General features: G+C 37.1%; 1 protein-coding gene across 3 annotated transcripts in view; it reads right to left on the reverse strand.

Annotated features, from left to right (window-relative positions):
• Window positions 1-22,987, reverse strand: part of LOC149807186 (PHD finger protein 24-like) — a 63,855-nt gene extending 40,868 nt beyond the window's left edge. For 2 of the 3 annotated variants that reach the window (XM_089935034.1, XM_089934968.1), the window contains exons 1-3: window positions 22,918-22,987; window positions 18,736-18,971; window positions 4,800-5,003 (exon numbers count right to left, since the gene is read on the reverse strand). In XM_089935034.1, coding sequence (XP_089791160.1) covers window positions 4,800-5,003; window positions 18,736-18,945 — 414 coding nt within the window. In that variant the 5' untranslated portion in view covers window positions 18,946-18,971; window positions 22,918-22,987. The remainder of the gene's footprint in view (window positions 1-4,799; window positions 5,004-18,735; window positions 18,972-22,917) is intronic. The other variant, XM_089935092.1, reaches the window with a different exon arrangement.
• Between the last annotated feature and the right edge of the window lie 1,801 nt (window positions 22,988-24,788).

A 24,788-nucleotide genomic window follows, 5' to 3' on the forward strand; every position in this document is an offset into this window, starting at 1 on the left:
CAAATATACATTGCATGTGCATCTACATTGTCATTTCTATTTAGCGGTAGGTGTACTCCTTGATGAGCATATCTCATTTATGCCTTGTTCCATGCAATGTAATATCATGTATACTTCCTAAGTTCGGTAGAAAAATTGTTTACAAGAATGCTACTAATTTTCGTTTATTTTTCTCGTTCCTTTAATAAATAGTTAGTCGCTTCGTTAGTTTGCTTTTCCAAGTCATAGCTATGTGAATAGCACATATTAGTTGATCTGTATGTTTTGCAGTGAATAAAAATTCCTTTTAAACGTATTATTATTGTGTATCAAGTATTATATTTTATAAGGTCGTATTAGCAGGTATATCAACAATGCTCTCTCGTGTGATATAATCATAAAAGAAAGAGATTCCATTTCTGTACTTGTCGCTTATAGAATTGACCATTAATCGCATAGTACAGGGGTAAGCTTATAGAATTGACCATTAATCGCATAGTACAGGGGTAAGCTTATGGAATTGACCATTAATCGCATAGTACAGGGGTAAGCTTATGGAATTGACCATTAATCGCATAGTACAGGGGTAAGCTTATAGAATTGACCATTAATCGCATAGTACAGGGGTAAGCTTATGGAATTGACCATTAATCGCATAGTACAGGGGTAAGCTTATGGAATTGACCATTAATCGCATAGTACAGGGGTAAGCTTATAGAATTGACCATTAATCGCATAGTACAGGGGTAAGCTTATGGAATTGACCATTAATCGCATAGTACAGGGTTATGCTATTCCGCGGTTCATAATCTAAGTATGTACCTTATATTATCTCAAATTCGTTTTCCAGTGTAAAAATGGATCCTAAATCCCAAGGAATAACAAAGGGATACAACGGAAATGCTCTGTTAGTATCTAGAGATCGAGCAGAATTCCCAAAATAATAAGAAAATAATAAAATAAAGAGCTTTTATACATTTCTTTGTGCATTAGCCGCTCCTATTTATAACTTTCTCAGTTTTTCATTCATTACACTTTGCTCCGTTTGCTTAGTTCTCACAGACATTGATAGTAATGAATCTCTGAAGCCATGGGAATGTGATACATTTTCAACTTGGAATCATTATCATCACCGTAAGAAACGTGTTTATCTTTAGTCATTAGTCTTCCAGGTTTGTCTACAACTGAAGTATTTGTACCTCTTTAACCTTTACATTAAATGACACAGTTACCATATACAATTAAAATACTTTATTCCTGTTATAGTTATCACAACTAGTAAACGTTGTTCAGGTTATCTACTATATGCAGTGAATATAATACAGTGATGTGTTGTAGCAAGATGTTTATCACCCTGTTTTTTTTATATAGTTTTTCTTCTTTGTGCGGAGTTATTTATTTTCTATATGTTGTGATGTAATCTTTTTAGTTAAAATTAGTCATACTTATTCTAGAACTTTGTGCAAACTTGTTATCTTTGCTCACTTCTTTTAACTTAAATCTAAATGCCAGAAATAGTATCTCCAACTGTTCTAATCGAAAAATAAAAATACCGTCTCTATTTATTTGATAGATTTTTTTTAAAAATTACTTTATTACAGCTTCTTTACATCTACTTGGAAATCACGGTTTAAATTATCTTCCACTAGTTCAGTGTAGAATTCAAACATAGGTTTTGATGTTTATTTTTTATTGGTATATAAACTTTTTTTGTTGTTTCTAATAACATACCAAAATTCAAATCCAAATGGGTTGTTAGGATTATCTAATGTTTATAAACTGTACTCAGCAAAACGTTACGGATTATGTGTAAATCCCATAAACACTGATTTGTGTTTCTGATGTAATTTCAGCAATAAAAAAATTCCACCAAAAAGTTTTAATTGTCAGATTTCATCTCTCCTTTGGGAACTACAACATCAATAAAAAAGTTTGTGTTGCAAATAATTCCTAAGGCTGGCGGCGAAAATAGTCCAGGTTATTTTTGTTATTAAATTTTAATGCCAGAGGTCCAGGATATTAAGATTTCGTTTGTGCTTTGAGTATGAAAAAGTCATTTTTTTTACGATTAAGCTTGGTGTCATACTCCATACTGCTGACTTGGCATTCATTCAAAACTCTCTGAGCCCTGGATTGGTCATTTATCTTTTCACTTTGTGCGCATCTCTCTCTCCCTCTCTCTCTCTCTCTCTCTCTCTCTCTCTCTCTCTCTCTTTGTAGCCAGACTTGTGCCTTTGTGCCTTTTCTATTATCTTTCACGTTCCTTTTGGTGATAGGTCCATAGTCCATTCGGATTCTCTCCTTGTAAATATGCATTCCATCCTTTCTTTCTATGTTTAGAGTGTCTTTTAATATCTTATTATTTTGTTCATAAACGGGAAAATTGCATTCACGGTCATTTCGCTTGTTGTTCTTGTTATACGTGGAAAATCCTGCAGTAAGGATCCAATTCAGAGTTTATATTTTGCTAAAACCGCGCTACTCAAAATACATGATATCTTAGAGTTTTGAAAACTTTGCTCTGTTCTATATAAATTTCAATCAAAGTTGTACAAATTAAATTAAGGATAATATTTTTTTATAATTATAGTATTCCGAATCATAATAATATGCATCTTATGATGATTCTTCACGGGCTGAGAAGTTCAAATCATAAACATTTGCTTGGCACAAGGGATGTAACTTTCTCAAGGAAATTCACTCTTTATGGCAAGCGTCGCGAAAATATTGCATACAGTTGCAAACGATAGTGGTGAATGAGTTGCATGTAAAGTTTGAAAAATGATCACGGGTAAAACATGAGAGAAAAGTAAATCTCTGGTGGATGAAATCGGACATTGAAAATAAGCAAAATGCGAGTATGTGCTCGACCACAAAAGATAGAGAGGGCAAATGTTCATAAGGAGGAGTAAGTTTTACGTTTATATTTGCACAGAGTTAACCAGGCAATTTTTTGGGTCGCCAATATAAGAACTTAAATTTATATCCAGAATCCAGCCAGCTGATGGGACGAAATTTAAGGTGGAACTTAAACTGTACCAATCAAATATTTTAGTTTAGGCCTTAAACTGTTAGACACATTGTTTGTTTTTATAAATAGTAACCAGCTTCAGAATCCATACTGATGTGTTGTTTTTATTTGCATGCTTGACGAATAATGAAAAATAAGGACGTCGAGTTTAAAATTAAATCGTCATTTTTTGTGTGGTCTGGTAATGTTAAATGTTCTTAAATTTGTAAGCAAAACGAAAATATTTAAAACATTAATTTTAACAATCTTGAACTGTAATTGATATGTCCAAAGGCGCAACTGTACATGTAAGGCTTTTACCGTTCTACAACTGTTATTCTTACGTAGCTACAAACCACATCTATATCGTAAACTTAATTTGTAAAAGAGTAGAAAATGACGAAACGCAAAGGTCTAAATTTTCTTCGATAAATAGACTGATATGAGCATATTATTGTTTTCTAAAAGAAAAACAGTTCGTCACATTTGGCCTCAAGCTTTAGTCCAGTTTTATAAATCAGAATACCTTGAAACCTGTCTTTGCACACACCTACTTAAAAACACATCTGTCTCCAATCTTTCTAGCATACACGCCGGTGTTAAAGGCAAGGTTATTATCTACTACAGTCAGTCGGTGTCAACTCAGTTCAGATGAAAATAAGTTCATTGTGAGGACTAAACGGAACATCTTTGAAATACACACGTTTTACAAATGTACCAAATTATAACTGAGCAATACTAATATAATGTAACAACAAAAGTACCATTTCGTTTGTTATCAATTCAGAAACTTGTTTCTATATCACGTTGCTTGCGTTATGTGTTCAATTAATTTATTTCTTCCATAAATAGCGTATACTTTTCGTCAATTGCAATTCAATGCTCAATAATGAAATGTCACTTTCTCCAAATTTGTGCACGTTTCCATTTCACACAATATAACAGTAATAATTTTATTCGGTATGCAGGAGGGAGAAAATGATGCACGTCACAAATGATGGCAAATTAACTTATTTCGCTGTGGGACTTCTCAAGAAAGGATATTAATTCTACCAATTTTCTCTGTTAATTTCAATCAACCAGTCGTTATCTCATTATATCTCAGATTTTGGAGAGAAAAAATTACTACCTTTGAAATATTGTCCTTATTTTCGGAGGCTAACTTCGCACTTGAAATCCAAAATTTGCAGGAGGCAGATAATTTGGATATATTTTATACGTTTATAACACCAAATATACTTTATATACACTTAAAACAAACTCTGTCTAGATGCACATAATTGAACCTAAAACATAAAACCCAGTAAATCTCTAGTGGGTAAGATCGGGCAAAGAGAATAACCATAATGAGAGTAACCTTTGATAGCAAAATGATAGCAAGGTCAAAACTCATACAAAAGAGTTAGTTGTTGCAGGATTTGTTATATTACCATCCACTGATTTTACCAGTCTAAGACAACACTTAAACTTATGTGAAGAATCTAGGCTTCTGATTGGATGCAATTTTAAGTCCGACAAATTTACTCAAATATCTTAATTCTTAACTTAAACAGATCATTGTGAAATTCCAGATTATCTTTCAGATTTCATACTGCTATGTTATATTCTATTTGTATGCTCAAAAGTTTGTATCGCGAACACGAATAAAATAAGTCGATTATCAGTATGATCAGTTGCAAAAGCGACAGTCGATGAACGAACTCATTTGTGTACAACATATTCACTCATTTAACCTTTGCCTTCGTCATCGTTTCTATGTAAAATAATGGACCATCCGTAAATACTCGTTTCCTCTAATTAATTAACTTACACACTTGTAGCAGCTCCAGCCAATTTTGGTCTTAGCCTTAAACAGAGCGATACGGTCAGCGTTATGTACACCTGGATGGTTTCGGATACATTTCTCATGGTACACTCTCCAGCAGATCCGACATGGCGCCTCCTCGTACTCTTTCATTGTTTGATTGCACAGCGGGCAGTACTTCACATTCAATAACTGGTCAGCATTTACCGACTGCAAAATATATGATATGTACTTATTATCTCGTGGTCATCAGTCATCAAGGACGCGCAAAAGCCGATACAACATGACACAGCCAATCAGTGTTAATAATGTCCAAGTTGAAATATAGATTTAAAACTTCGAATTATTATTTGATATGAATGTTGCAGTGTGCTAGCAGTTTATCTGCTTTATCTTCCACTCTGAGGAAAGGCAATGAGAGAGAAATGTTTATAGGTGGCAAAGAAAAGTCCTGAATTCAGGTGATTTAAAGGTTAAGATTTTTCCCAAAGACAAGACATGCTTATTGGCATTGATCGACTTGACATTTTTCGAAGCATGATTGCTCGTTGCTCCAAGTTAAATCAATATCACCATTTATATATTAATGTGTATTACGATTATAGTAACAAAAATAAATTATTTAAACCAGGTTTGCAATATCCGATTTTTTTTTTTTTGCTTCATGAAAAACCTCATTTTATTTCCCATTTTAGGCTTGGTTGAAAGCTACAGTAGAAAATATTATACCCTGTCGTATCCGAAAAGTAGTGTAGTGGATATTTGACCGTAGCTTGAGATGATGTTTACGTTGATTTGATTTAGCCACCGTATACGATCTAGAACTTGCTACACTGTCCTGATCAAGATCTACCCCAGCTTCAAAATGAAATAGATACTACAAGACTTATGAAGAAAAAATATATTATTATGCTTTTTTAAGTATATACAAGCTGAGACCTTCATATGTAACCATACCGTGCATATTCATCGCAGCTCTAAAATGCATAAGGCTCTCTATTATCGGGACTCCTCTCCATTGCATGTGTTACCATCAATTATTATTATTAGTAGTATTAGTATTAGTATTATATGATTGGACAAAAACCAATGAACAAATATTTTATTTCTAAGTTTATTTATCTCTTTATTTGACCAATTAACGGTTATACTTGTAATGGTGGGAGCAAGCCTGGCTATAAAAGCAAACGGGCACTTAGCTGACCTATCAAATGTATATTCGGCACATTAACACAGCTAAAGACAAAATGGCGCAGCTCTGTTTGTACTCTGTCTTGAATAAAAATATAATTGACGCAAAGACAAATAATAAATCTTGAACACATCTGCATTTTAAGATGGATGGGATATGTCAAATGCAGGGCTAATACACGGTTTGTTGCGTTCAAAACGTTTTCCCGAAACGTTCAGCAGCAATTTTGACGACTGGATGTCAAGTGAGAATTATAATTAGGCCGCAAGTTTAACACGTATTGGCCGATATGAGATCAAACGAGAATTTAATACGGTGTGGCGATATAGGTTGAAAAGTGAATTTAATATTAAACCAAAGGTTTAACATTATGTGTCTCTATGGGGTCAAACGGGCATATAACGTTACGCGGTAAGTTTAACAATATGGGAATGTAAGGGGGTCAAACGGGAAATTAACATTGATCAAAAGCGTTAACGTTATGTGTCGTTATGGGGTAAAGTGGATATATTCACTCCACATTTAATGATCAGCACAAACACCTACTAACCAACACAGTGTTTTGACTGACCATCATACACACATACTATTCAATATCCAATACGGCATCTGATTGACAATCACCCGTCATCTACTGACCAACACCCATACTTACTAACCAAGACATCATTCTGACTAAACAGCACCCACTCATGTCCTGACCAAGAACCACACCAGCTTATCAATATGCCGTTTGGTCTGACTGACACCCACACCTGCTAACCAGCATACCATCTGACTGACCAGCATCTTCTCATCTAGTAACCAACACCCACGCCTACATATCAATACGCAGTCTTACTGAGAAGAATCCACACTAACTGGCCAGCATCTAAGCATACTATTTAGTACACAGACTTGCTGATCATCACTCCTTATTACCTTCCAACATTCAAATCAAACAGAGCTTAAACGCTCCCTTTATCAGAATGATACCTAGTGGTTATCTATATATATCTAAGATTTTTGTATTAAGCATTACATATACTCTAATTATGTTGGTAGCGTCAATGAATTTGCAGATACTGCACTGATGTTATAAACAGTTAAAATCAAGCGAACCAAATCATAGTAAGACTATAAAATGGACGTCACTAAAAGTAGTGTTAAAAATCCAAAACTGTCAACGGATAAGCAGAAACTCCTTTACGCACGCGTTATATGACCACTCTACAACGACATATATCCTCCGTTTTACACCAAATTAATGGGAAAAAATGAACCATACCGCCAAAACTCAGTACTCAAAAAGAACTGATTCTACAAGACGAGATGATCCTTTTCGGTTTTCATCGTCATGTCGTGTGTGTGTTAGTGTGTTCCTGGAATTTGTTTACAAGCAGACTCTTTGTAGCAGTACATAGAAACACGAGACAACTTCCTCCTACCTTAAGCAACCGGGAATAAGTTCCCATCATGCTCCTGCAGTAAAACTGCACCAAGACCCCTGTCAGAAGCGTAGGTAAGTAACAGAAAGTCCTTTGTCACGTTCGGTAGTCTCACTACGGCGTCTGACTTCAACCTATCCTTCAAAATCTGAAAAGCTCTCTCACAAGCGCCTGCCCGAATAACCTTTATCGGAGACTTCTTCCTTGTCAAGTCAGTCAACGGACTAGCAACAGCGCTGAAGTTTGCGACATACTTACGATAATAACCTGCAAGTCCTAAAAAAAAGATCTCACTTCTGTCTTCGAAGTTGGACGTATGGCGTTCCGAAGTTGGTCGACTATAGCACTGTCTTGGGTTAATGTATCTTCACTGAGTGTGTCCTAGATAAGTCAGTCTCTGAAATCCTATGTGACATTTAGATGGTCGGGCAGTGAACCCTGTATGTCTAAGTCGTTTCAGAACTTTTCTCAGTAAGATCACAAGTTCTTCCCAAGTCGGTGTCGCCAATAACAAGTCGTCCATGAAATTTGAAACTCCGGTCCCTCTTAAAGATTCTAACAGTATCATCATCATTCGGGTGAAAATACTGGGTGCATTCTGGACCCCGAACGGCATGACTACCGATTGGTATGTCCCATCGTTGCAAAGGCAAGTTTTGGATAGTCTCCCCTACGAACTGGAATTGGTCAATATCCCTTGGACAAGTCTATTTTAGAAAAATATTAGGCGATTGTTACTCTGGCAAATATGGACTCAGGATCCAGTAACCTTTCGACCTGAACTTCTGTGGTCCTGTTTAATTTTCGATAGTCGACGCAAAAGCGGTGATGACCATCCTTCTTCTGTGCCAAACAACTGGTGAACTATATGCAGATTCGGCTGGTCCAATAACCCCTAAGTCAAGCATAGTTCTAATTTCGTCCCGTACAGTTTCTAATTTCGCATGAGGTAGGGGATAGGGTTTCACTTTCACAGTCGTTTCATCAAGCAACTTTAAACTTAACTCTTCCAAATCTGTCATGACTGGTTTTTCTGTCAAGACACTTGAATAGTCGTGGAGTTACTCCTCCACCCCTTCACGTTGTCCTGACGTTAATGTTACGTCAAGGACAACGTCGACGTAGGTTTCATCCTTCGTCAAAGGACAGCTAGGAAGTACTTTCCACCAATCCTCCATTGCCGTCGGGTTCTTCAGCACAACTGTAGCAACCACGAACTTAGTGGGTGTCTCCCTTTCACGATAGCGTTTAAGAAGGTTAACGTAGTACAACTTGTCTTTATCATTATCTGAACACAACGGCCTCCGGGTATCGGGTGGCATAATCGACAGTCGTTAACACATAACGATTACCACTTTCCGACACAGGCTGTATCGGACATATCAAGTCCATCGCTATCCTCGAGAAAGGTTCATCAATCAGAGGGGTGGTTCTTAGTGGCACTGGGCGATGCGAGGTCTTAAGTACTTGTCACACGACAGACAAAACCTCCTTACATCCCCATACACACCTGGCCAGTAGAATTTCCTCAATTACCTATCTCTCGTCTTGGCTACGCCCATGTGAATACCAAGTAAACTCTCATGTGCTAGCCTAAGCACTTCTCTCTTGGATCGAGGTAAAATCACTTGCTTATACCTATCGGATCCCATCCGGGCGTATCGATAAAAGATACCCCGTTTCAACACGAACTCTACCTCACCGTCTGGCAAGTTCCGAGTATCCTGTTACGGTTAGAATCTTCCTCTTGATGTCTCCTTAATTCACCAGGTAGCAAGTTGTCTATGGGCAAAGTCGAGGGGTGCAGCGGCTTCGACCCTGACCTTCGCTTCATAGACCTCGTCTCTACGGACCCCACGTGTACAGTTGTACACGTCATAGGATTAGGTTGTGGCAACACATACATACACCCTAGAATTACGTCGTGCGACAATCCTGACAAGCACTCTGCTTGAATTCGTCATTTCACATACGGCGAATCAAGGTCGATGTAGACAACTGGGAGAAAATCTTTAGTCCTATTAGCAAATAGGACTTCCACTGTCTCACCTGTATAATCGGCAGATTCGACAAATTTGCTATCGACCAAGGCTGGATAACTGCAGGCGGTGTCACACAGCATGGTAGCCTTCTCTCCATTTACCGTAGATGTTGTTGTATTTGACCATTCTACTGGTTTACGCCTTTTACCAGTGCCTGATGTCACTGCACTTATCATGGGACGATATTTCCTGCATTATTTGAGAAAATGGCCAGGTTTGTTGTAGCCATACCATACCACTTCAGCTTTCTTACCAGGAGTACCCTTATCCACCCCTTGGGTCTTTGCTAGGGCACGGAACTTATCACGGCTGTGATTATCATCCCCTAGATACCACTTCGATCCTTAGTCCATGGCAAACGTATGTTCTCTCTCCCTGGCTCTTTCTTCGGCCTGCAATCTGGCTAACTCGATTTCTCTTTCTCTTTTTCTTTTTTTCCCTTAGCTTGTCTGATTGTTTCTTTTTTCCTCGGCTTGTCTGATTCTTTTTATTTTCTCGGCTTGTCTAATTCTTTTTTTCTCTGCCGCCTGCTGTTTTCTCTATTCTCTGAGAATCCGTTCTACAAATTCCGTTAATTGGGTCCCTTTTAACCTAATTCGTCCCTACCAATAGACTTCAACTCTTTAACCTACTGCCTACCAGTTACCATTCTAGCCTACTCGACCGTAGACCAACATGCACCTATTCTACAACGAAAACGTGTATCACCAAAACAAAACCTAGAATATGAAAAATATAAGAGATGGCTTGAAAAATCGTAAAAGACAAGGCCCTTTGTGCACTGTGTGGCCCTAACGACCTTGTGATCCATTGAAAACACATAAAGGATCACTTAGTGCGGACAACAATGCACCTAAAGGCATTATTGAGGCGACATCGATAATTCAGCGATTGGTTAGTAATCACATCGTAGACCGAAAAACACATAGTTTGCCTTGATGGATGCACTTGTTGAAGACATCAGTGACGTATATTATGATACCTGAGGTAACTTCAAAGCTGCCTGTTTTGCGCGAAATATGTGATGCGATAGAACAGATTGATGCAAATATAACCCAGAGCGTTACCTCAGTGATTAATATCTCATCAAAGAAACATGAATTTAATGTGACTTTTCAACAACTGTTACTGCTAGTGAATCACGAACACTCGAAATTACATTGCCACAATTGAGAGTTATTACAGCTGGCCTATTATCCGATCACAACCATTTGATTGCCTGTGAACTAATTTGCGTTTTCAGCAGACACTGACACCACTTGGAAAACTACTGAACTTAGAATCGGTCAATGAAGAAATTCAGCATAGAATCACGTTGTTTACTGGCAAAGACTCTACAATTTCTATACGTGAACACGATCTCAGCTCTGTCATCAAAATCGAAGCAGCACCGTATGCGGTTAACATTAAAGGTTCTCAACGAGATCAGTGTTTTATTGTGGTCTGACGACATTCCAGTTGATGAACGACTATTACGAATGGGTTAGCATTTCACGCCAAACTTTGTCAGAATTACCTCAGCAATGCAGATCAATTTAACCTGTGACGCCATCAGTGCCAGTTATGACAGCGGAGTTTCCTCAGGTATAGCTGTTCAGGGCTAAATACTGTTTGAAATTTCCACTAACTGTGGAAATGGGTAATATGATTTCGATTACGTCCGCATCTCATGTGTATCTTACATGTCATAATGGTTAGTTCACATTAAATCGTTTTGACCCTGTTGGTTAAGACTCGCACATTGTAAGTCTTCAAGATGGAACATTGATGATACAACTTTACATTAGAGATCAAACTGTCGTTTAATATAATGATAAATCGGATGTGAGAAAAAGCTGTTTACGCAACATATGGAACTAGCCTGGGTGACATTGTTCGTGTATTGTTCACAGGCGCAATGTGCTCACAGTCTTATGGTTGCACGCTGTCCCAATTGCCAAACAGGTCGGAATGCGAGTCGTTGATGGCTTTAAAAACATTGCTGAGCAGTTACAAATTCTGTGATTGCGATCGGTTGAATCTATTCGATAGAGACAACATCGATTAGTGACTTGATCATAACCAAAAGCGATTACGCTAAAATCAATAGAAACGATAACACATACGGTTAGTAAAAATATTAATGAACAACGATTGTCTAATTCAGAAGCTGCTAAACAACGAATAGCAGAATCTGCTATTGCAAATTTGGTAATGGGATCTTGATTTGGAATGCTAGCCGTCAAGCAATGCTGTTAGATAAACTCAGTAATGTGTGAACAATAGCTCAATTCAAATATACATCAGATCCTGCATTTGATGATGATTTTGTTCCAATTGACGACGCATGTCTGCGTGAATGTGATGTTACCAAACCCTCGTATACATTGAGATATAGTCTTGTTAAGAATAAAAAAGAAAATGAAGGTCAGAACCACCCTAATGTGTCAAAACCAGCTCGAGGTCATCTTGATGCTATAGCAATAGCAATTGAAGACGTCAAATCACCACAAGATTTCGAAAATACTCAGGTATTTTGTACAACGATGAAATCGAATTCACAGCTGCATCTACCCCGGTTAGGTTCGCCAGTGAATATGTTATAATAACATTGACAAAACTGAGACAAAAAAGATCTCGATTGTTATTTGGCAAGTATACACTTGTCCGTGTAACAGTTTTTAGGCGCCGACGAGACCGATAATTTTAGATATAATTTAGTGGTGTAATCAGTATATTTTAAATGAAAAGGGTTATAACCCCCAAGAACTCACAATCGCCAGAAATTGGAATGTTTCCCAACCAAATGCTGTATGAGTTAATAACAACTGTGCCAGTACAAAACGATAACTAGACAGAAGTATGGGCATGTGTTGCTCCTGATCAAGGTCCACCTGTCGAGCAAGTGTACTATAGAATTGCACTATTAATAGAAGAATTATGATGGGTGCTCACTGTTACCAACGTGAAAAAATAATCGAAGCGGAACTGCAACTGTAAATTGAAATCATCAGGAGAACCGCTCTACTTATAAAATAACAGCGCGCATGTCTTGTCGCTAATACAGTTGGTGGAATCTCCACGGCAGCAACTATTGGTGTCGGTGTGGCTGAAAATGACGGCAATATCACCCAAAACCGGTGGACCGATCGGAATTGTTGTTGGGGCTATATCAATAGTTACCGGTGGTGCGGAAAAAATAATTTCGCTACTGTTACATTCAATAGTATGTGTCTATTCAGAACTGCATGCAGCGGCACAGAGTAGTCTCTACCTCATTAGTAAACTGTATTCGGTGGCTATCGAGGATAAAGTAATTAGTATGGCAGAGTTTGAAAGTCTTTTGGCGGGAATTGGAAATCTCCGACAAGTCCGAGCAAAGATATTGAACCGTGTGGTAGCAAATTTACGGACAATAAAAGTTGATTAAAACATCTACAGTAGTAGTGTTATGGGTGAATATTGACCGTTACTGATTCAGGTCACTGCGTCTGTTTTTGATGGATCTGGCCTGTGTCTGACCACTTCCTTTTCATGGATTATTAAATTCATGGGTTAAACATAGTATGTGACTCTTTTGATAGAAGGAATGAAAGGCATGGGGATAGAAGGCAGTGAAATATATAAAACTAAAAAGGTCAAAACGAGTATAATCTCTCTTCTTAGTGAAATCAACAATTTGAGAGAAGTAATTCTAGACTACTAAAATTTGAAACAGGAACCCATGGATATACGCATAGATGGTAATTTTTTATTAACAAAAGCAGTCACATACCACAAGTAAAGACGAAGAAGTGAAAGATATTCATAATGTCAAGATCACCGGAACAAAATCTACACGGGTTTGCTACTACACTAGGCTGAGAGAAAAAATTCGAACCAGGAGCTCAATGGGTTGCTGTCTACTTTTCCAGCGACTACAGTGTGGAATATTTGGATTCTTGTGGATTACCACCTCTGGAAAATAATATCATGGACGTTATGAGAACAACGGCTACATCCACTTAGTTCAGTTATGTGAGACTACGAAGATCAGATTCGAGTTGGTGTCTATCCTATCGAGTTAAGAAATAAAAAGAGGAATGGCAACCCAGTACTGCTGAGTGGGAAAATAAAGCGAAGTTATGCTAAAATGAGTGGCGTATAACCCCTCCTAGACCGAGTGGAAGATTTACAGGTCCTACCCCATAAAAGACGTTTGAAGAGAAGAATGATCGCCTTTGTGTGAGCTAAGCAGCTGATCAGGGAAGTAAAGAAGTAGGAGACGGTAAAAATAAAGAGAACCAGATGTGGGCAAGGGAACAAGAGAGAACAGAAAGGGACGTTCAGAGCCAAAACTGGACGAGAGTACGGGAAAGGTGGAGAGAGAAACAACTGCGGAAAATGCCAGAACCACTCCTAATTCCGTAAATTAGTCTGATTGAAAGCTCAATTTATACGTTTGCCTAACAAATGACTGCTTGGATCAGACGTGTCTTTGCTGTGGAGCGATGACTAGCATGTATAGTTGTCCTGGATATATATTAACATCAATAATTGACGACATCATCTAACCACCTTTTTCAGGGACATCCAATTCTCTAGGAAACATAGATAATATTCAGTCATTGCCATAAAATCTGTTTTGTATATGTATATGTCATCTCTTACCCTCTTTCGTTTAACACTGTGTGTGATCACATCCCCCTTCTTTTACATCCTACCATTGTCATTGTTCAATATGGGTAGAAGCATTACTCACTGCACACCGCGTGTTTGTGTTGTTTGTTTTATAATCTACTCACAAATACTAACACTAAAACCCTTGCCCCTCTTGTGCGATATGTTAGAGTGTATGTAAGTATAGTTTGTGTATTAGTATTCTTACCATCTTGCATTTAATACTGAGTGTGATTACATCCCCCTTCTTTTACATCCTACCATTGTCATTGTTCAATAAGTGTAGAAGCATTAGTCACTGCACACCGCGTGTTGGATAATAAATGGGTGGTATTGGATAGTAAATGCTGGTTGTCGGATAATAAATAACTAGGTGTTGGATAGTATATAACTAGATATTGGATGGATGATCACTTTATGTTGGATAGGAACCATTTAACATTGTAATTGTAGTTTGTTTTTATAAATTTTCAACTTGGAAGCGTAAGTTTCCGTTTGATTCCATATCGCCCCATTACCTTTCTCGTTTGACTCGATAATTTGTTCAACCTAGAGGAGTGATAGTATTAATGTTATATTTCCCGTTTGAACCATATAGCAACACAAAGTGAAATTCCCCTTAAATTCCTTTGACCCATATTGACCCATACGTGTTAAAACTGAGGCATAATGTCCCGTTGACACCCAATCCCCCCACTGATAATGAGGGAGGATGTTCTGTCTGACATTTCGTAGTCTTTCCAGAGTGCTCAATTACCCACCATGTCGGCCAATTCTGCGCGTCGGGTAATTCTGCGCAACGATACGTCATTTCTGTAAACATTGGATCACGTGTTATTTTGGGTCGAAATTCCATTTTGTATCAAAAAAGAACGATTGTACTTTAATTAAGAAAAGTTGTATTCATAAACTGTACAATAATATCCCACATTTTGACTAGGAATGCATATGAAAAGGTGATTTCTAAATGTCAACATGAAGACCCACTCCATGACCTTCTTGTACCTGTAACCTAGAAAATCCTATTTGCTATGTATCTTTTAAAATCGTACAAATAAAAGCATTATTTAAAAAAATGGAAATGTATACCTTAAAAGAATTCTGTATCTTAATCCAAGTTTCTATATTTTGCAAGAAGTTGCCCGACACGTACAAAATCGTCTGCTACCCAACGTGTCAACTTGCCGCTAGAACGGCATTTTCAAGAAATTCCTTGGCTTATAGTCTGTTTCTAAATTCTTTAATATTTTTCCCCATAAACAAGACGTTGTAAACATATTACACCTTATTCATTGCTTTTTTTTAATAAAATGTTGAACTTTACTTTAAAAAATTACAAGATTAGTTTACTTGGCTTAATATCGCTTGCCATTTATTGGCATTGTTACGTTGAATTTTGTAAAACTAGCTATAAACCTGGTCTCATTACTCGACTGAACTGCTGACAGAAACAGTCCAAAGTAATGTATTTCATTTCTAAAGCCCGATGGATAAATATTACATATTTTCAAAGCTGTGCGCAGAATAGGCCGACATATCACGAGTCATGAAAACACGGGGATGGTATCCCGTGTGTCCAAAATTAATATTATTTTGAACAGACTATTCTGGTGACAATTGCCTCTTATCAAATGGTAAGCATTACAGCATTTTATTTCCGTTTAATCGGTCGTATTCGGTATGCCTTTTACTTCAGCATTGGTGACGGAAACCTTAGGTGCGCAGAAATGCCCGACAGCATTGCTTATGTTTTGCATTCATCAAACCGTGTATAATTGCTTTTCTTATAGCCGATTGGGCTAAAGACCTCGCCCTTACCGATCACTGCCATTTCACCTCCGTCCGTGTGGTCTTGGGCTCGGTCACTGTGGGTATGTGAGAAAGCTTACTAGTAGGTTACCGTTGGTCGGTGGTTCTTGTTCTACCTTCTCTATAGCCGACCTTCCGGACATGTTTGCAACTTTCTTCTGTGACAAAGTACAAACCATTAGAGATAAGCTTGACACATTTTCAATTGACTCGTCGTCACCATACAGTTGGGATACAGAATCTGAGCGGCAACCATTAGCAGCATGTGAACCTGTCTCTATGGATTTCGTACGTACAATCGTGATGGAGAGTGCACCAAAAGTCATGTGAACTTGATCCAATTCCAACATCACTGCTGCTTGAGTGCTTAGATCCAGTATTGCCTTCACTAACTGATGTTATTAATACCTCTCTCTCTCATCTGGGGAATTCCCATCATTTTTCAAAACTGCCATTGTAAAGCCTCTGCTGAAGAAACCAACACTAGACCATAACGATTTAAAGAACTACCGCCCAGTTTCTAATCTCCCATTCATTTCAAAAATCTTAGAAAAGGTTGTTCTATCCCAGCTTGTATCTCACCTATATTCAAACAGTCTTTTTAGCAATGTACAATCTGCATATCGCCCTTGCCACGGTACTGAAACTATTCTTCTAAAAGTAGTTAATGACATTCTCTTTGCGTTGGATAGCGGAAAGATTACAGGCCGGTGACCCTCCTTGATTTGTCTGCAGCATTTGACACAATAGACCATGATATATTACTTCACCGCCTCCAGCATGTATTTGGCATTCATGATACAGCCTTACTGTGGTTCAAGTCCTACTTGGTCAACAGGACACAAATTGTATCTGCAAATGAAATACACTCCAGCCCAGTTGATCTATGTTGTGGAGTTCCACAAGGGTCTGTTCTTGGACCTGATCTCTTCATTCTGTACACTCAGCCGCTCTCAAGTGTCATAGATCATCATCCAGTGTCTCACCAATTGTACGCTGATGACACCCAAATATACAAATCTAGCCACACAACTGAAGTTGATGCTACCATCCAAGGTGTAGAGAGGTGCATTTCTCATGTGAAATCATGGATGACATGTAACAAGCTGCAGATGAATGATGATAAAACTGAGGCCTTTCTGATCACAACACAAAGACTTTCTCATTCACATCCTTTACCTCAAACAATAAATATCAGCAACGCCAACATTAAATTCACACAATCAGTACGAAACCTAGCTGTTACTCTGGACAGTACTCTCACTTTGCACCAACATGTCATGAACATATTCAATGCTGCATATCTTGAGCTGAGACGCATCAGCTCAATTCGCAAAGATCTTTCAGTTGATGCCACTAAAACACTTGTGTATTCATTAGTACTGTCAAGACTGGACTATTGTAACTCAATTCTGTCTGTTTCATCTCAATATCTACCCCAGAAACTTCAAAAAGTTCAAAACACAGCTGCTCGGATCATACTTAGAGTACCACGATCAGAGCACACCTCCCCGCTGCTCTGTACCCTACACTGGCTATCCATTCGATCCAGAATCAAACACAAAATTTGTTCTCTGTGCTATGTTTCACTGTCGGACTTCAGCACAACATACCTATCTGACCTCACCCATGTGTACACACAAGCAAGATACTTACGTTTCTCTTCTGACTATCGTATACTCATTATTCCCACTATGAAAACAAAGTCATATGGACAGCGTTCTTTTCCAAACCAGGGCCCAGCAACGTGGAATGAATTGCCCACTGAACTTAGACACAAAGACACAGTGATCACATTCAAGAGAGCTCTCAAAACTCACTTATTTCGACAGCAAGAACAAACTTAAAGACCTAATAATGTTTCCTACCTGAAATATTCTCAGCATGTTTTTTATTTTTTAATGTTTTTCTAATTTCATGTTTGTTTTGTAATAATATTATTATGTTTCTTATCTTATAGGTGTTGTCTAATGTTGTAAAGCGCTTAGAGCTTCTAAAGATTAGGCGCTATACAAAGTCCTCATTATTATTATTATTATTGTTATTATTATTGTCAGCGTTTTCCCGGGTTCTTCCTCTACCAGTTATACTGACCGACTTTTCAAACACTAACGAAAACGACGCTGTGGTATGCGCACTTATGTTTAAGTACGCCTGACGCCACAAACTTTCTCACGTCAACCATCTGGAACCCTTGTACGAAATCATATCACACACTAGCGAGCGCGCGCGCATAAACACACACACACACACACACACACACACACACACATTTGCACAAACTATAGTAAAAGTCCCACAGGTCATGCAGGCATTCAACACCGATTATTTCAGTAATGGGTTTCATGTTTTAGAATTTTGTTTCTACATAGCAATAAGTGGTATCTATTCACTTTATTTGGATTCTTCTACTTTCACATTTCTTTGGAAGGTCATTATTAGACGTCCAGAGAAGTGCATACGGCAAAATCAGTGTTAAAGATCGTAGACATTTATGGACGATATGAACCAAAATGTGTGATCCAGTACAATCCGGACTGAATGTAGCTCTCTGTGATGTCGCAATAAAAGCTACGATATTGATATACAAATTCGTACTACACTATATTGTGACGATTCCACTCGAAGTGCCTTTTTCTTGATCCATGTTTAGCACATGGCCATCATTGTGAAAGACCTCAAAGATGCAGAGCATTCAATAACCAGGACTGAATAGACTTTGGTTATAGAAAATTAGTGTTAAAATTTAAAAGCACAATTTAAATTATATTTAAAATGAATAAATGTGCATACATGACCCGTGTGACTTGTACAATCGATGACTGGATGCTTACTGTTCTTGCAGAATCTTCGCTCAGGTTGAACCTGTTGAAGAATTTTGTTTCATTGTTGTCATTCATCTGTTCTCTTGCTTCTTTCATCTCCATCACGAATCGTCGCATATCTGACTCATTTTCGCGAATATCCCTACTAGCTCTTTTTTGTAATTGGTTGATAGCCAACGTCTTATTTCCAACCCTTTGCTTTGCTGGTTGGTTGCCCATTTCATCATCCAGTTATTCAATCGTGTCTAGATTGGAAAATAAAATTGGAGAAATTAACTTCTGCATTTCCGATATTCTATGTTCAAGAAAAGAGAGAAAGAAAACTTGTCAGGTGCAATGAAGTTTAATGGCATCCGAGAAATTAACGTCTGAAAACATTTATAATGACCTGGTCTCATCAGTAAATGTTACCATGAATTGAAGTTTGCTGTATGACAGGCGCTGTAGAAACTCGTGAGCTTTGTCTTAGTTCCTGACGTCACAGCCCTGACTCATGACGTCATCATTGTCGTTGACGTGACGTCCGAGAAGATGAAGTAGGCTGTCCTTCATAACATAACGTTAAATCCTCGGTTCTAACGCACATAAATTTTATGCTACATCATGAATTACCAGATTTTTCAAGAGAAATAACATACATACCTAAATAAATTATGCAGGTGGAATACGAAAATATCAGTAGACATCCATAACATTGTGACGAAGAAATTCTAGTAACGTTTAAAACGATTGCTTGATCTATAAAAAATAGTGTATGTCAATGTGGTCATGCAAGCGCATTTATTCTAATTACATCAAATATTATTTGTTGTTCTAAATTTGTATGCTAATATAGTTTAAACAGAGTATATTCAATCCTGATTATTGAATGCTTTGCACAGCAAATATCAAGAAACTTCCAGACAAAAACTTTATTTTATTGATACATTGGTGGCCAGGTTCTAAACTGGGTGTGGAAGAGTACGTCGTGTCTAATCGTCACAATATAGGTTAGTACACATTTTATTTTCGAAATGCATAACTTTCATTGTGACATCACGGCGAGCGACATTCAATCCGGTTTGTACTGGATCACGCCTTTAAGTTGACCTCGTCCGAAAATATCCACGTAATTAAACAATGAGTTTTGCCGTATGTGCTTATCGGGGAGTGTAAATAATATCCTGCCAAAAGGAACATGGATATAAGGGGATCCAAATAAAGTGAATAATCGCCATTTAAAAATATGTGTATCACATTCTAAAAAAACTACACCCGTTACCGAAATAGTTGGTACTGAACGCATGCACGACTTTATGACTTTTATTAAAGTAGTAAGCCGCATAGCATGCAGACGAACCAAGTTCAAATCTCTTCACAGTGTGAGTACTTGAATTCCTCAATTTTTGTTTCGTTTATGTACCGTGAAATAAAAAGGAGCATTGTGTTATTACACCTTTTTGACATGCCAATAGATACAAAACATAGCAGAACATAAACGGTTAAACATTGTGCTGGCATAGTAAGAAATCTGCTTCATCAATCGTATACATACGGCCACCCAAGACGTTTCATTTGAACATAATTATAATAACAAAGTGCTCGCACCGAGTGAATTATGACAATATTTCATCTTGTGGGTGAAAGACTGGAGTATTTTCATTCGTGACGTAACCAGGAGCGAAGCGAGTATCGTGAACATTCTGAGTTTTTCACCCACGAGATGAAACATATTCGCTCCTTTCAAGTGAAATATCCCCTATTTAGGTAATTTCAGCATGGAATGAATACCAATATATTTATCTAACTTCAACTTTCATACTTGTTCAGTTCGTGTCACGTGGGAAAACAGAAACATCAGAGGTATGAGAGGTAAGTATTGGCTGGAAACTAATTCATTTTAATTTAGTTTATGCTGAATTTGAATGCTAGGGTGTGAATTACAAGAGTTTTCAAGAGAAATAATTTTGATAATTCACCGGATTGAAATATGATACAATTTTTCATTGCTGAGTCGACATCAAAACGGATGTGAGGTCTAATCATTAAAAGTTCGCGGTGGTGTTGGCGGAATTTAATTTGTTTTAAGCATACGGTTATTTCATTGTGACATTATGGTGCCATATTCAATCCAGTTTTCACTGGTTCACACCTCCTAACCGGTCTGTATTACCTTTATGACGAGCACTTGAAATTTTAAAAAAAAAAAAAAAAATTAAAACAAATAATGTGCCATAAGAACTTTGTTTGTTTACTTGTAAGAAAAAACTAAGATTTTGATTCTGAAGAATTTTTAAAGAATAGGATACTGATCAACTGCCTCTTAAATGTACGTTTTGAAACTTAAAATCTTATTGATATTCTTCATTCTCTGAAAGTGAAGATATTCACAATAGCTTAATAACAGGAGGGGGAGCGGATGGGGTGGTTGCCCTATGGGCCATCATCGGCGCGCCTGGCGCCATTTACCTTTAGTACGTTACTGGATATTATATAAAAAATACATGAAGTAACAGGAGACATTAAAAAATATCTTATCATTCTTAGCACACAAAAATAGTTCAAAATAAGTTAATAAAATAGGAATCAGTTAATTAAGAAAGGAATTGAAAATGGTTAACATTCAAGCAAAATTGATAATTTGCAATCAGATATGCATGCAGTCCATGCATAGTCCATGCAGCGAAATCAGCCCACTACACTACTAAGATCATGGAAAGTTCCAGCTGCAAAGAGCTCTTCGAGATTACTAACAAGCTAATGTCAAGGAACAAATCAACACCACTTCCAACTACCTTCTCTCCAGTCGACCTTCCGGACATGTTTGCAAATTTCTTCCATGAGAAAGTACAAACCATTAGAGATAAGCTTGACACCACAATTTCAATTGACTCGTCGTCACCATACAGTTGGGATACAGACTTTGAGCGGCAACCATTAGCAGCATTTGAACTTGTCTCTATGGATTTCGTACGTACAATCGTGATGAAGAGTGCACCAAATTCATGCGAACTTGATCCAATTCCAACATCACTGCCCTTGTAAAGCCTCTGCTGATGTTGTTGTTGTTGTAGGGTTTAACGCCATTTTTCAGCACAAGATAGGCTATACAGCAACGTGGAATGAATTGCCCGCTGAACTTAGACACAAAGACACAGTGATCACATTCAAGAGGGCTCTCAAAACTCACTTATTTCGACAGCAAGAACAAACTTAAAGACCTAATAATGTTTCCTACCTGAAATATTCTCAGCATTTGTTTTTTATTTTTTAATGTTTTTCTAATTTCATCGTGTTTGTTTTTGTAATAATATTATTCTATGTTTTTTATCTTATAGGTGTTGTCTAATGTTGTAAAGCGCTTAGAGCTTCTAAAGATTAGGCGCTATACAAAGTCCTCATTATTATTATTATTATTACTATTATATAAAAATAACTTCAAAGAAATAGGAAAACCCAGAGGACACAGCATTAACTATTACATATGTAGCCACAAAATTTAAAATATACACAAATCGTAATAGCGAAGAGACGCCAGTTAACATCAGTGTCCCGAGCTTCAAGTGAAAAATTCTAAATTGTTACTTACGCCGATTGTTTAACTGTGAGTCGCGTTGCTATCACATGCATAATAACTGACTATATTGTTGTTATTGTGGGAAGTTGATTCATTCTGTCGGAATAGTTAATAATCATTTTTATGAGGAGTTACTGATTAGAAAAAAGACAAATGGAGCTATTTTCACTGTATGTAGCTTTGTTTAAATTTACAACTGTTCCACATATTTTTATGTACCTATGGATCAATGTTGACAAGACTTGATGTCAACACGTCTTTTAATTATGCCATCTCTCATGAAATGGACGTTTATTACAAAGAAGCGTAAAAACAAGAGATGAGATAATACTGAAATAGCCATTTTTAGTGTTCACTCTTTCTCCGCTTTAGGTTGACATCTTCTTACCTCTGTCATTAGATAATTATCACCGAAAGCAAAAACATAAGCAATTAGCAATTTCTAATTTACACGCGTTATTTATACTATACTCAGTATAAATTATATTTTTTAAAAATAAAAAAATGCATTTAAGCAACTGGACTTGCGTAATAAATCTTCGAATTCACGATCAATTTACAATCTCAAATGCTAAAAAACTCAATTAACACTCTGCAACAATTGATTCACATGATTTGGAGACTATATTTCTTACCTTTACTCGCTTATTGCACGTTTGCTTTCTTTGAAAATCATATCATTTACGAAACTGACCTTCAAAAGTGGTTCCATCTTGAAGTTATGACGTCATAAAATAAAATGACGTCAGAGTAATCACTCAATTTTTTTAGCACTCCATTGGTTGAATCATATTTGCGACAAGTATTTAAAGCTCGCTCTTCTATCGTAAATCCAAGCAATCAATCAGCCAGTCGATAGTTTCTCGTAGATGCTCAAACTGGCTAGACGTTAATGGGATATTGGAAATGCAGTTTACAAAATGTGAAGTCAATGGATATTATCAGAAATTAGCGTAGCATCGCAGATATATTAAAGAGAAAAAATATGACGCCATTTTTGTTAACATCGACTATGATGGACAAGCGCAAGTTACAATTTGTAACCTCACAACCAACAATTAGTCGTTCGGTTTGTTTTGTTCGTGTTGAGTTTTTAAAAAAGAAAGACGCAGTATCAAGTTAATTAAGAAATAAAAAAAATAAAAACACGAAAGCTGTGTTTTCTCAGCTTATTAGTTACGTTCAGCTACGAGAAACAATGAAAATTGGGGCCAAAACTCTGACCATAAAAGTCTACTTATTCAAACGTTGCTCACGTTCTGTAAAGAGTAAGGGCTTCTGGCATATTGTCAAACCCTTTAGGGTAAATAAAGATTTTTTTTCAGTAACAAAACTCAACTAATTTACAACAAAACGATACACTTATGTCTGATCAGGTTTGTAAAACATAATGGAACGACCTCTTTGTAGATGTTGCTAAATACATGGGAAATAGCCATCAATCTAAGTACGAACACTAGAGCTATACATTAAATGTTATTGCGCCCCATATCACTGAAGATTTCATAGTAAAAATCATACCAAAGATTATTTATAAAAAAAGCAGAAGGGATGGATCTATTCTTACCTACACTATAAAAACTTGGAAGTTAATCATTAAATAAAAGTCTTAAAGTCCACCTCTGATCAAAACATTTTCCCAGCCCGTTTCAAGAAACACAGGTCGTCAATGTGTAAGAAAAATGACCCACCTGATAAAGGAGACTACCATCCAATTATTATTATTCCAACTATATCAAAACACTTTGAAAGAGCAACCACATACGTTGAAAATATTATACATTGTTATATCTTATTGCATAAAAGGTTTCAGATGTCTGATTATTCTAATTAAAATTTCTGGAAGAGATGCGCGTAACCCTGAAAAAAATCAAATAAAAAATATACATCAATTATTTTGATGGGTTTATTCTATGTATCTGCCAACCGCACCAGCTCCCCTGAATATATCGACACATGGACTTTCATACTCCGCAGTAATAACTATGGATAGCTACTTCTCAAATGGAAGACAATGTATTGAAGAAAGTAGTTCCATTAGTCCTTGGGCTAATGTCTACATAGGTGTACCTCAGGGATAAATTCTTGGACCCATACTCTTTAATATTATTACTAACGACATTTTCATTTTCATGCATACATTTTATTTGTACAGCTATGTCGATGAAAAAACGCTTGGACACGCCTGTCACAACTTCAATGTTATTAAATCTACACTGGAAACTGACCAATTTGTTCCCAGACAATCGAATGAAAGATTACCCTCAGAAGTTCTTGGCCAATGCCTTTTGTAGTGTTATGCATATATCTGTATTGCGTGTCCAAATTGTATTGGTGATAAAGGATTGTGGATGGATTTTTTTACCTATTTGATTTTTGTTAAGATTGTAAATAGCAAACAAGATGTTCACTAAAATTTTAGTTCGAGGCCTAACTTGTTTTCGAGTCAGTGGAAGTTTCCATTAGAATTCCAAAACATTCTATTTCGATCTAGGTCAAATAAAAT

This window comes from Sinohyriopsis cumingii, chromosome 1 (genome assembly GCF_028554795.1).
Source record: "Sinohyriopsis cumingii isolate HCF-2022 chromosome 1, ASM2855479v2, whole genome shotgun sequence".
In the NCBI taxonomy this organism is placed as follows: Eukaryota; Metazoa; Mollusca; class Bivalvia; order Unionida; family Unionidae; genus Sinohyriopsis; species Sinohyriopsis cumingii.